The sequence below is a fragment of the Acyrthosiphon pisum genome, chromosome X (genome assembly GCF_005508785.2).
Source record: "Acyrthosiphon pisum isolate AL4f chromosome X, pea_aphid_22Mar2018_4r6ur, whole genome shotgun sequence".
NCBI lineage: Eukaryota > Metazoa > Arthropoda > Insecta > Hemiptera > Aphididae > Acyrthosiphon > Acyrthosiphon pisum.
Genome location: NC_042493.1, coordinates 10,027,826 through 10,041,634, shown reverse-complemented (window position 1 = coordinate 10,041,634; position 13,809 = coordinate 10,027,826). Strand labels below are relative to the sequence as shown.

General features: G+C 28.0%; 1 protein-coding gene across 1 annotated transcript in view; it reads right to left on the bottom strand.

Annotated features, from left to right (window-relative positions):
• The window catches only part of LOC100166784 (calpain-A), a 67,099-nt gene extending 54,464 nt beyond the window's left edge, over window positions 1–12,635 (bottom strand). The window contains exons 1-2 of the mRNA XM_003244247.4: window positions 12,326–12,635; window positions 1,290–1,422 (exon numbers count right to left, since the gene is read on the bottom strand). Coding sequence (XP_003244295.1) covers window positions 1,290–1,422; window positions 12,326–12,426 — 234 coding nt within the window. The 5' untranslated portion in view covers window positions 12,427–12,635. The remainder of the gene's footprint in view (window positions 1–1,289; window positions 1,423–12,325) is intronic.
• Between the last annotated feature and the right edge of the window lie 1,174 nt (window positions 12,636–13,809).

Here is a 13,809-nt window from a genome sequence, read left to right as displayed (position 1 = left end):
TCGGCCCCTATTTTTATTCCAAAACTTCACTTAGAAGAGAAGATATATATTATGACGTAGCCAAAACAAACAGAATGGGTGGTAAATATACACTAGAACTACAGTTGTACACCAAAAATGAAGATAGTATTGAATATAAATCGATTTTCCTTCAGTTTATAGTTGACGAAATTTTGTCATTTTGTTTACCATTTATGGAATATTTCTCTGACAATGAGCAGTCAGTTTTTTTTTACGTACTGCCTAATGACTTACATTCCGGAGTTAGCTTATTGGTCTAAAAGTCACTTTTTTTCATCTGCTGCAGCCCCTTAAGTAATAACTGGTACGCTATATATATTTTTTATTCGATAAAAGGTTGATTAGAAGTTCATACCGTATAATATACCTATAGATAATACATAGTAATACGTCATTCTAAATGTCTAAATATCGTCTAAGCCTAGCGGTCAAAATATATAATCTGGCTTGATAATTTATGAATAAACAGGCATTGAACAATTATTGAGCATAAACTTAAAAATGTCCATTTAGATAATATGTTACACTCAGTTGTCTACGGTAATTTTAAAGAATATTGACAATTTGAGGAATATATTCATATATAATCTATATGAATATGACTATCTATATGGTGAAATGTATAAGAAAATTCATTGTTTTGAACAATTATTTTAATAATTTTATTTTTATTATGAACAACAATTATTTGTTATAGACTTATTATAGATTTATTATTATATTTATTATTTACCTATTGATTATTTTATAATATTTTATATATAGATTTTCAAAAAAATATTAAGATGTTATATTAATTTTTTGAACAATTTTTGTAGAAAGTTTTTGCTAAATATCTATAACCCTAATTAAGGTTATATCAGGTTATTTTTTAAAAAGGAACAAACTCAGAAAATTTCTATAATTTTAAGAGCACAGCTTTATTTTGGTTTCATTGAATTAGCATAAAAACCATAAAAATTAAAAATACATTTCAAAATACTCAAAAATGTATGTTAGATAAACATTTAACATCAAAATCAGAGTTAAATACAATCTACACAAAGTCTTCATATTCACTACATCGAATTAATAATCTATGTATAATATAAAATCAATTCTTTATAAAATATAAATGTATTATATTTTTGTATTTTACTCCTATTGGATAAGGTAATCTATGGTGTGTGGCTACTGGCTACACATCTACCTGATAGAAATATATTGTAATTTTATTAATATTTAATAATATGTAAACCTGAGCTGAATAGATGAAAAACACAGCTTACCTTGAATATAGATAAGCCTGGGTGGTATCTAGGTGTACCATTTGTGTTTCCTTCGTATCTCATTAGTCTGTCCAGGGGTTTGTATATCCCGTGTGGTTTGAACATACCCATAGACTTTGGCGAAGGATACAAACTAAAACATTTAATTACAAATTATAAATATTGAATCCATAATATTATAATATTATCAACAAAGTTCGCGTTCACAAACGATGTATTAATTTAATTTGTTGTTCAGTATGGTTAATTTTCTTTAAGTTATAATTTCACTACCTATTCCATAATATATTCATTAGCTCCCCTTCCCAAATTACGCCGATACACACAACTTTTTGGCATTCAATTGTTTTTGTTTATTTGATTGGTTTAATGCATGTAATTTTTTTTTTATGAAGTGTATTGTGCGTTTATACGTGGTACTATGAGCCAAACATATTTTATTGGAAAAAAACTTGAAAAAACTTTTTAGATTCAACTGCGTTTGATGTTTTTTTCCAATACAAGCACTGGTCATAGGTTAATGTACCTCTGGCAAGTATAGAAACCTCCAACCATATATATATATATAGACAGTATAGAGTATAGGGGTTCTATACTTATGTCACTATGTTCCAATGTTCCATGCATACAAAATGAACGGCTAGAACAGCGGTTCTCAAACTGTTGTACGCAGATGGCTACATAGAGGTCTACGTAGAATGCCGTGTGGTGAATTCATAAATTCATATTTTAAGGTCTGAGTGAAGCAATGAATGTATTGGTTTTACAATGATGTGTTTTTTTTTAAATTTTAAATTTTTATTTGTATTTATTTATTTATTTTTATTTTTGTGTCTGTCACCACCTTTTGGAAAAGAAAAATGCTTAGATTTTCTTTAACAGCATCCTTCTGATATTAAGTAAATTTAGTTGGTACGTTGGGGGGGGGGGTTGGGGGGTCGAAAGTAAAAAATTCCCAACACTTCTCAAAAAGCGCTTGGAAAAACAAAAAAATAAATTAAGAAAAACATACATTTTCAAGCAAAATCGGTTTACGAGAAAATCGATTTTAGTTTTTGGTGTAGCTCTTAAACAAATGACCATAGATACATAGATACATGCAATTCACTGATAGTTTAAATTATAATTTTCTATAGGCCATAACATTTCAAAATATTTTTATTGTTTTGAACTGTCTACAGAAATTTTCAGTCAATAAAATTGTATTTAAACAGTCAAAAATTTAGAAAATTTAATACAAGGTTCCTAATATATTGTTACAATGGCTGCAGTTGAAAAATATTAAAAATACATAGTCACAATGTTTGTTTATAATTATTTAACTTTCGGTTTTTGACAAAATATGTAAGAATCACAATAATTCGCATATTAATTTGAATTAAAAGTTTTATTTTAAATCAAAGATTTGAAAATTTAATACAAGATTCCTCACTAGCTCGAAATTGTTGCGTTTTTTTTTCATAGAAGTCGATAAAAACATTGAACATTTAATGCAAGATCCGATATAATAATTGTTTCTATAGATATTTAAATTTATAGAAATCAAATGGATGACATTTTTTATAAGCGTTTGAAGTTAAAATGTCAACAAAATATTTCAAAATAACAAAAATTTGCAAATTATATTTTTGTTAAAAATTCGTTCTGTTTTAAAAATAAGGCTTAAAAATAGAATTATACAAGGTTCCTCATACGTTTTTCTTATACCAACCTAAATCCTTAAAAACACTTGTACATGTTTTATTTTTAAAGATATTTCAAGTTCAAATTTTAATGAGAAATAACGATTTTAATTGTTTTAACGTATTTTAAAAAAATATTATTTCTAGGGACTTAAAACTTTTTGTCACTACATTTAATATTATTTACTATACATAGTTAAATTAAAAAAATAATTAGATTCATTTGAAGCTATTTAGGTATATCACGATCTTATACCCACAACCCACCGTTTAACGGTGCCTACATCATCACGTCGGTATTTACTTATAAGTTACTAATACAGCTACTAACATTAGATGTAATGATATAATAATACATAATTAATATTAATTATCATGTAGATAATATTGAGATTAGAATTTACAAGAATTAGTTTAATCTACTGGCTAATACATACCAATAAAAAAATAAATCACCAATAGCAATATAAATATGAACTATAAAATATCCTTAGAAGTATAAGTTGGCAGATCTCTGCTCACAATCATTTTCGAATTTTTGTATATAGATAAGCAATCATTGATCGTTGAATTGAAATTTAAGATATTATCGATTATATATTGACAGAAAAATAATAAAATTACAGAAAAACAGAAAAACTTCTCGGTTTTTTCAATTCATAATAATACTTTTGTCCATACGGTGTACTAAAATAATAATAGTGCTTGACAACTTTTCAACGTGGTCTCCCCGACAGTAAATAATAATATTTCATTATATTATTCAAAAATTTGTTAAATATTGAGAAGGAAAATAGCCAATTTTTTATATAATTGTAATTTGTGTAGTACCTATATACGCAATTGCGATTTTTTCCAGATATAATAAGCCAAAGTGCTCCAAATTCAGGGAGCATTCCATTCCGTAGGCTGAGTGGCCTGCCCAACCATTGTAACGAGTGAAGTTTTTACAGGTTATGTTAGCGTTTACTTTTGGCAAATGAGCAATCCATACATACATATTATTCAAAATATAAATTCACTCATCTCCATGCATAAACAAAACGTGATGAAAACTCTTAAAAATACTTCAGTCTCCGGTCTGCCAAAATATGCTCACGCGGAACGAAACGAACCTAATCTTTTTTTTCGGTACAAAAATAATCAATGTGAAACACGCCCGATAAGTTTCATTCACATAATTACACATTGTTACATTAACCAGTGAAACGGTGTGAAAATAATATTATTTTTATCATTATCCTTTGGATGGCAACTATATCGATTTTTATGTAATAGCCAATTCCTATTATTTACAATCCAGTGATATGCCTGCACGCGATGAGCCTCTCTTTGGTACGTTAAATCATCGACAATAAAGGTGGTAAATGATGATAATATTGTAATCAGACTCATACATTATAACAAAGATTTTCTTTCACGCCGCCACTGAATGTCAGATGAACAATATAAATATGTCAAATTACTAATAAACAGATATGATATCATGGTATTTCGTACAAAAAAGAAGAGTATAATAAATTACAATGACGGATGAGCTACCATATTTTTAAAAAATAGGTCATCAAAATAATACTAACATTTTAATCATTTTGGACGCTGAGCCAAAAAGACTTTAGTTTTACGATATGGTTTTTTTTTATTATTACAATATAACTATACCGTCTTTCAAACATTAATTCTTTAGAATGAAACTCAGAAGTTCTATTTAGTAATATTAATACACTCTTGTCTAGTTGTCCGATAAAGACAATAGACAGACATATTTAAATAATTTAAGAACAATGATTCAAGAGAGCAGATTTTTTCATGCCCAGAAAATTGTGAGCATATAGCCGCATAGGTATAAACATATTTTTTTATCCTACGATATCAAATTTTATTTAATTTTAAAATCTATATAATCCATAATCATCATTAAAGGCCAAGTACCTCACTGTTTATTATAACCTCGCTACCAAGTAAACTATAGTACTTATAAAATTGATTATTCCATTAAGATTAAAACAATTTTTAATTGCACTTATTTTATTACCTAAGTTGGATTGATTTAATTTAGTTTTAGTAATGAATAATTATATACTTCAACACTTTTATTTAACGAATATTTTTAGCTATTGTTTTTTTATTTGTACATCTGGCTTTGTAGGCGGGTACATGCAGCCTTCGGGTAAAGTCCTAAGTACACACTACACAGAGCAACACGAAGTGAAGGTAGGTACCTACCTACACATAGCCACATAGGTATCACGAACATAATAATATTATGTCCTATAATATTTTTGAATGTGATGGTTGTGTTACTGACTATAACAATAGTTATATAAATATTTTAAACATTAATAAAAACAATGATCCTAATTCCTAAATAATATTCCATAATTCATAACTAAGTTTTTGTTTTATAACGTATTTGAGAGTTTCTCCTTTCTCATAAACCTTAATATTATATTTGTTTTGAAAATTTTACCAGTGTCTGCACTTATCCTTGGAATTTGGGTATCTTGAAACATTTACCAAAACAATTATTTTTTTAAAAAAAAATCTCTTATCTAGATCAATTTGTCTACCTATATAATATTGTAAGCACATTTTAGGGGATGACTAATATTAAAAAAAAAAACATTTATATTCTAATTTATAAATTTATAATCGTTATTCGTCAAACTCATAAAACAGTGTAATACGCTAGGTAAAAAGATGAAAGAGAAATATGTCAATTAATATTTCTATTAGAATAAAGCTAAATGATGGAGTTCCGACAATGGATTGTTTTCTTCAAACGCACGAAATATTCATTGCCAATATATTACCATTTTTTTCACGTACATTTTTAACACAGATTATTTTTATTTTATTTCTAAATAATAGAAATAATAGTTTATTAAATCGATTTTATCTAATATTTTAACTTTTTTCCAAATGATTTATAAATACGTGATGATAGTTTGGCATTACCTGTAAAGTAGGTGGGTATTAGTGTATATTATATACCTAACTTATATTATAAACTATAAAGTCACGTAAAAAACGAAACACACATAAAGATCGAATACAACTATATTAGGTAGTACATATAGATAATCATTTTTTATAATAGATAATAAATGTTTTAAAATAATGTTATGCAATTAGATACATATACATATTATACATTTTGATTTTTTAGTAACTATAATATTATAATTATTAATTAATAATTAGTAATAGGTACTTACTACCTATATTAGGTCTATAATTTCGTTTACTAGATTGTTTTTATTTTATTGCTTCCAAAGAGTCTCTTCAAATCCAAAAGAGTTCTGTAACTATAGCATATAAAGTATCTAAAATTTTGAAAAAATTGAATTTATTTATAGATAGTAATTAATTAATACTTATTAGTAATTGCGGTCTGTCTTTCTGGGAAAAACTAAACTTTTAATTCAACAGAATGCGTGAGTACCTACCTACTATGAATATATGAACTAATTACTAAAAGTCTGCGTGTTTCAAATTGTATGATGATAATGATGTTATATCTCATATTTTAATCCCATGTTCTTTTATCATATTTAATTATTTTTATGTTATACATCTTTATAATTCAATTTTAATTTAATTTGCTTTAATACTGATTTGTTGTCAAACCTTACGAATAAATGTATAGCACCATCATTTTTCTAACATAGGTACCTAGGTAAATTTATGATCAACGTGAATATAGGTACGTAAGTATCTATCTTAATAAAGTTAAAATTTAATTTAATAATGATAATAATTAAAATATTTAATTCTCATATAGTCATATAATGATCTACATTTTATAGGTACCTATAATAGTAGTTGTACTCTTTGGTAAATTCAATTAATTTTTTTTAGAATTAAAATGTGTGCACTAAAACTTTGTCCAATGGTGTCAATACAATTATTATAATTTCTAACTAAAACAATACTAAAACGGCATAATTATGTCTAATCTTTAACCATACGAAATAGTTCAATCACATTATGTATATAATATCATTGTGTTTTTATTAGATAGGTAGGTATATAGTTAAATAAACAAAGTAATTCAGTATCTGTAAATATTAATTCAAATTTTGATTATAAGGTGGTTATGATTTTCCGTTAAATCCCCCAAAATAGGTAAATTGTCACAGAGACACTAAGTCTTTAAATCAGGCCCCGGATAAGTTACTGCAATTATGTAAATGTTAAATTTTTATTTAGTGATAAATCATTGAATATGAAAAACGATCCTGAGCGAAGACAGGTTCTGGCAATTCTGGTCTGTCAGCCTATTTTACCAAGTATATTTGATGATATATTTATGTGGCTATCATAATAATTTATTGTAGTATTAATAATACAGTAGGCGATATACGGTATAAATAGGTTTAAAATTAATTAGAATTTTTTTTAAATGTCATTCCTCTCAGTAAAATATAATAATACCTAATTCAGTTATACCTAGGTTAGGTACCTACTTAAAAATTCAAGTCCCCCGAAAAATATTTTGAATTAAAAAAATAATAACTAAAATAGTTATTTTTGGTTTAAACAACTAATTTGAAGAAGAATATGTATCTATAGAAAAATGTGAGAACTTATAATATATATTTTGGTTCTAGTTTAAACTTCTTACTAGGAACCTTGTATTAAATTTTTAAGCAGAAGTATAACATTTTAATATTGAATGAAATATGTTTGATTATGTTTGCAAATGTTAGAGATTTTGACGAATTTTGTTAACATTTTGATTTAAAATGCTTATACTTAAAACAAATCATGCTTTAACAGTTTTTTGATTGAGCGAAAAATGTTAATCAAAATTTATAGAAAAAATCAAACATATATAATGTCTGTAATTTTATCAAAAAGGGTCAAAATATTTTTAAATTATACCTAAACATTTTGCGAAAATGTAAAGTACGTATAAATATATTATAATATATATACAGTTAATTTTTTTTTGAATTATTACAACGACATAAGAAAATCGTTTGATAATAAATCGATTTTTTACACGGAGATATCAAGAACGATAACTTCAGACCCTCATAAAAATACTTGTAGATTTACGCTAACTTTTTTTGAATTCAGAAAAAAAAATTTAAGAACCTATTGTAGAGACTTTTTGACTTAGCAAAAAAACTGTTAGGTTATTTATAGGAAACAAATTTTTAAAAAATAGGAAAATTTGGTATGCATTAAGAAGTTCGTTTTTGAATTACAACAAAAATAAATAAAATTAGATTTTGTCAAAAACTGGTTTTGCGTAAAAATTCCCGTTTCTTTGTATTTTTTTTTGTTTTTTCAATTATTTTGAAAATATAATGATAATTTAAAATTTTAACCTAGCAAAGGTATTAACTAGATTCACTTTCCTTTCAGAAAATAATATATTGAAATTGAAAATCAAAGAATATTTTCTAAGATAAATTGTGTATTTTCTGAAGATCATTGTACAAAATCAATATATTCATTGCATTCCTCAAAACAACTATTCTTTAATTTACAAAAATGGAAAAATAAAAAATAAATTAATAATTACTTATCGGCTATCGCTTAATCACTTATCGTCGGCTATCGATATCATGGTTATTGATGAATCAATAATATTAAGTCGTAATTTAAGTTAATCCATGATTCAAGATAAATATATCCACACAATATACTAACCATGTGTCCATATAGATACCATATTACCATAGAAAGTATTTTAAAACGTTATTTGCATGTCGATGTGTTTAAAAATAAAACGTTGAAATTCACATACTGGTCTATTATATCGTTATGTATACAATTTAAATTTAAAAGGAACTTATACAAGGTGTATCTTATAACATGAGTTGTACCAACATCAAAACCTTTATTTTTTTAAATGGTTACAACAATACTTTTTTATAAAATTCTGGTGGTGCTTTCTTCTGAAAATATTGATGGTTGAATAAAAGATAAAATAATAGTTTTTGGTTCACTACGGTCCTCTAAAGTTTTATAGTAAATTCATACCTACGTAGTTTGGGCTGAAGTAATTATTGCAATAATACAATATTTAATTTACTAGACCTAAATAATTTATTTTTTAATTATCTTTAATCCAGTTTCATATATTTTTATAAACTATTAAGTAGGACATAAACCTACCTAATAAAAAAAAACATTTCGTTCATTTTTAAATTTTTGGGATAGATGCCTATAATATTGTTGGCAAACATAGTTAAATACTTAAATACGCTTTAACATACATTCATTAAGTATGTACTTGTATTTGTGGAATCAATGCTAGTAGGTATTATAATGTTGGAACCTAATGAAAGTGCCCCCTCACAATTACAAAACATAGGTATTAGATGTTATTTTATTATAATATTACTGAAACAGCGTTTCGATCAGGTAAACAGCTCTTATTATGTAAATCAGTGGCGCCGACTTGTTTTTCATTTGGTGGGGCATAGTATAAAAATTAGTTACCACCACCACCCACGTGATTATAAGGTAAATTCAACTATCACAAAGCAAACACTGGGGCGAACCGCCCCATAAAAAATACGCTTTCGGCGCAACTGATGTAAATCAATTATTACCTATGGTAAATACTAAATAATAGGTTTTAGTATCACCGGTGCGATGCAATATATCGTAGCTAGATAGCATATTAAACCCTTAATTGAACCACTGCCCAAATAATGAAGTCAAGTAATCTTATGGCATAAGACTTTCTACTTTGTACTAATCAGATATTATGTATGAGAATGCCATACTTCCATAAATGATATGTTTAAAACAGTTCCACGTGCAGTTGCGTGGCCATCGGGTAGGCCTGGTAGGCCAGGGCCTGACCTGTGTTTTTTTTCTTATTACGAAATGATACGAAATTAAATAATTTTGTAACAAAGATTATTTATTTATTACACACTTACATCAAGCGTTCATACATTATACATTATACGTGTTTATAATAATTATTTCCTTCGCGGTGAAGAATTATTGTGGCCACAGTTCCTACTGAGTACTTTAGTGATGACTAAAAATGGTAAATAATAAACAATATTTCCGTAATGATTGTTGTTAATTATACGTTCGTCACTCAGTCACTGGCTGTTCTCCGCCGACAATCGTCAAGAATTTGACTATGTTGATATGAGATAATGAATATGGATTATAAATGTTATTTTTTGGTACCTATTAATAATTTATTACGGTGTGTCGGTGTGTACCTACTATGTAGACGTATTTTAGTGACTTTTTATAGTGAGTGACAGATCCGGTCGAGGTAATCGTTTTGTCTGTTTTTTTGTCCATGTAATATTATGTACACTATTAGAATAACCTAAATACATTTTTCTTTCAAAGTGCTTAAACCTTGGCTACTAATTAAATTAAAGTAAAATGGACAGCCAGTTTTATAAACCTATTCCGAAATCCACAAGGACATTGAATGATGGTGATAGTACATAAAAGATTAACTTAAATCGAACATTTTAAAATATCACCCAGACTTCTAAGTTCTAACGAGTCTTCTACTTCTTCTTCTAGCTTAAAAGTGCTTGTTATTAGCTTAAGCCTTAAATGGTGATGTACCTACAACCTATTCAGCCGATTATTAATTTTCCACGCGTAAAATTGTGTGACAAACCATGTATAGTTTTCAAAGTTCATGGTAAAAGTATATCCTTAGATTGAAAAATCGAAGACATCAATTCACTAAATAATTATATTTTACGTAATTATAATTTTAAAAAATATTTATTCATTTTTAATATCTTTGAAATATTATTAACAAGTCAAACAGGAGGAATAAATTGTGTTATATTATATTATTATATTATATGATCATTTTTTCTAATTAAATTTAAAAATGCTATAAAAAGTTTCTAAAAATAATGTGTTCTTATATAAATTAAAATAATTATAACCGGGCCTGTCCTATATTTTAATCCTGATCATGCCTCTGTCCACGTGGGCAATATTATTAGTTAAAAAGGTACCAAAACACCATAAAATAGGAGAACTTTTACTGTAAAATGTCGTTTTCGTTTTGTCGATATCAAGTCAAAAAATGTTATTCAAGTTTGAAATCTATAAAATTAACGAATTTTAAAACAATCATTGTAACTATTTCGTGTTATATGAAGAAAACAAAAACAACATTTCACAGTCAGAGTTGTCTTATTTGTGTGGTGAAATTTGATTTATATATACAATCACAATAATTTATAGATTCTTTAGGCTTTACCAAGTGAAACTACTTTTAAAAATAATATTTATTTCGCAGCAATAAAATATGACTAACCACGTTTTATAGTTACCCAGTACCCTGAACTGAATTAGTATAAAAAAATTAAATTTTTTCTTAAAAGTCATTAAAATTGCCTATATCAAACGCCTTATAAGCGGGTGTTCGTCGGTGAGTCCTCTTAACCGTACATTCACTAGCAAACATCTAGTAAAAATGAAAATGTAAAAATAATTCGTGACCTAGCAACTGATTCTAAAAAATGACTAGGCCTTAAGAACTAACCAATAACCGTCATGTTAAAATTGCATCCTATTTTCGTAAATTACCTCTATTATTACATAGTGTACCTATATAGTGTATAATTATGTATTTGTGTCTTTTTAATTATTAAATAAATCAAGAAATATTTATTTATTTATTTGTATTTCAAAATTATTATATACAGCGTGGTTGAACAAATGATATTAAATATTTTAACCACAAATGTCCACAATATTGTGGATACTTTCAATTAAGAGGTATCCATCTAATTGGATTCTGCTGAACGCAAATTTAGTTATTTCTTAGCAACTTTTCGTAGCGCCTACGTTGGCCCCGTACCGCGCAGTAAATACGCGTCTAGACGAAGCGGCATTTATTTTTCGATTATAATTATTATAAAAATAATTTAAATATTATAAAATGTATAGAAATTAGTAGGTGCTGTTATGCTTTACCGAAAATACGTCCACACAGATGTGGTACCTACAGCCCAACGATATAGACCACCTACTGTTAGCCACGCGGAAAAAGCCGGGACGCGCCTTTACGCTTAAACGTTTCTAAAATGTAAGGTAGATACAACATACAACGACTTGTCGTTAACTATATTATTCTATTTCAAAAAAACCCAATTCAAAAATGCCAAGTAGGTACCTATAGTTACGATAGACGTCATTAGACATTTAATGAGACATTAAGTAGGTAATTTTAATTTTAATTTGAAAATCAATCATCAAGTTCAGTTTAAAAATTTAAAAAATTAACTTTTAACTTCGGCTTTAACTATAATACCTTTGCATACTGTATATGAGGTATCTATCGTATTATCGTAATTATAAAAGTAGGTATATAAGCGATAAACGTACACAGAATAGAGAGACGACGGACGGAAGTCATTGTAAAACCCGGAGTTCTCGGGTCTCTTTGACTTCACGATTGGAACGTGCTGTATGGGGTAAACGGGCATAGTGCAGCGTATATTGTACAAAATTATATACGCAGTTAGTAATTATTATAACAATATTCGATTCGCAAGCTAAGAAGGAACAAAATTTCCCGTGAACTCGGACACTCGGTAAACACGCCCCCGCCGTACTTAAAAGTATTAAAATATTATATTATTCGATATCGCGCGCCGCATACGTTGTTGTCGCGACGACGGCGCGTGTACACGATGAACTGAACAAGATCTCTACGGGAGAGTTGTAGTAATCGTGTGGCGTTCGTATAATAATATATATATAACGAGAATCGACGAGAGACCTAAAAATAACCAAGCCGCCCTACAATGTTATTACTATTATTATTATTATTACTGCATGCTGCGCGCCCCGGCGTAGCATGTCGTCGATCTGTCAAGATTCTAGACGCGTGCGTGGCGTCATATTATTATTATTATTATTATTATTATTATTATTATTATTATACCTATCAATTATGGTGGCGTTATTCGTCTGTATATTATTTATTCCATCTTAGTTGCGAATTTTCGAATATCGTGACACTACGAGATTCTAATGCAGCGGTTGGATAAATAAATCTAATAAAACGTATAGGTAACGTATTAGGCTAGGGCCAGTCAATTTTTGTGTCCATAATAGGTACCTAAATACGACATTACAACATACCTACCCTATAACATAGGGATACATATTAGGTACATAATATACAATTGAGTCTCGATAGCTCGAAAACACCGATTTTCTCTAATTTTTTTCTTGTTCCTTGAAATGTTTTTATGTTGTGTTTAGGCCACTTTGAGGTACCTATATAACTCGAAAAATACACGAGTCGAATTAATTTTCATTCCCAGGGCCGGCTCTAGACAAAATGTTTCAGGGGCGCCATTCTGGGGGGAGGGGCGGGTGTGCACTCGCACACCCTGTAATTTTGTTGTCCACAATTGGCCTAGGCCTAATTAATACTATGGCCAGATGGCCTTCAGTTTGCCAATCTTTAATTGTGTATGCACCGCAGCTATTCACTGATAATCATAAATAATAATATTATAATATTGTGTTCTTTAATTTTATAATTGATAAATTGATATCGGTATCACTTTATCCACTGGCACACATAAATATGTGTAAATGGTAAGTGGCTACTGACAGGGGCGGACTGGCTATTTTCGGCCCGTGGTGCAAAATTAATTAGGGGCCCGTAATTTTTTCAAACCTACCTAAATTAGGAAAGAGCCCTTAGTTTTATAAGTAAATATAAAAAAAAAAATTAAGAATAACATGTTGTTTATTTGTAGAGATGTTGAAATATGTTATTTTGTATAATACCGTATTATAACAGTATTATACCGTATACCGACTGTGGTAATCGGGGGCCCGGATCATAAATA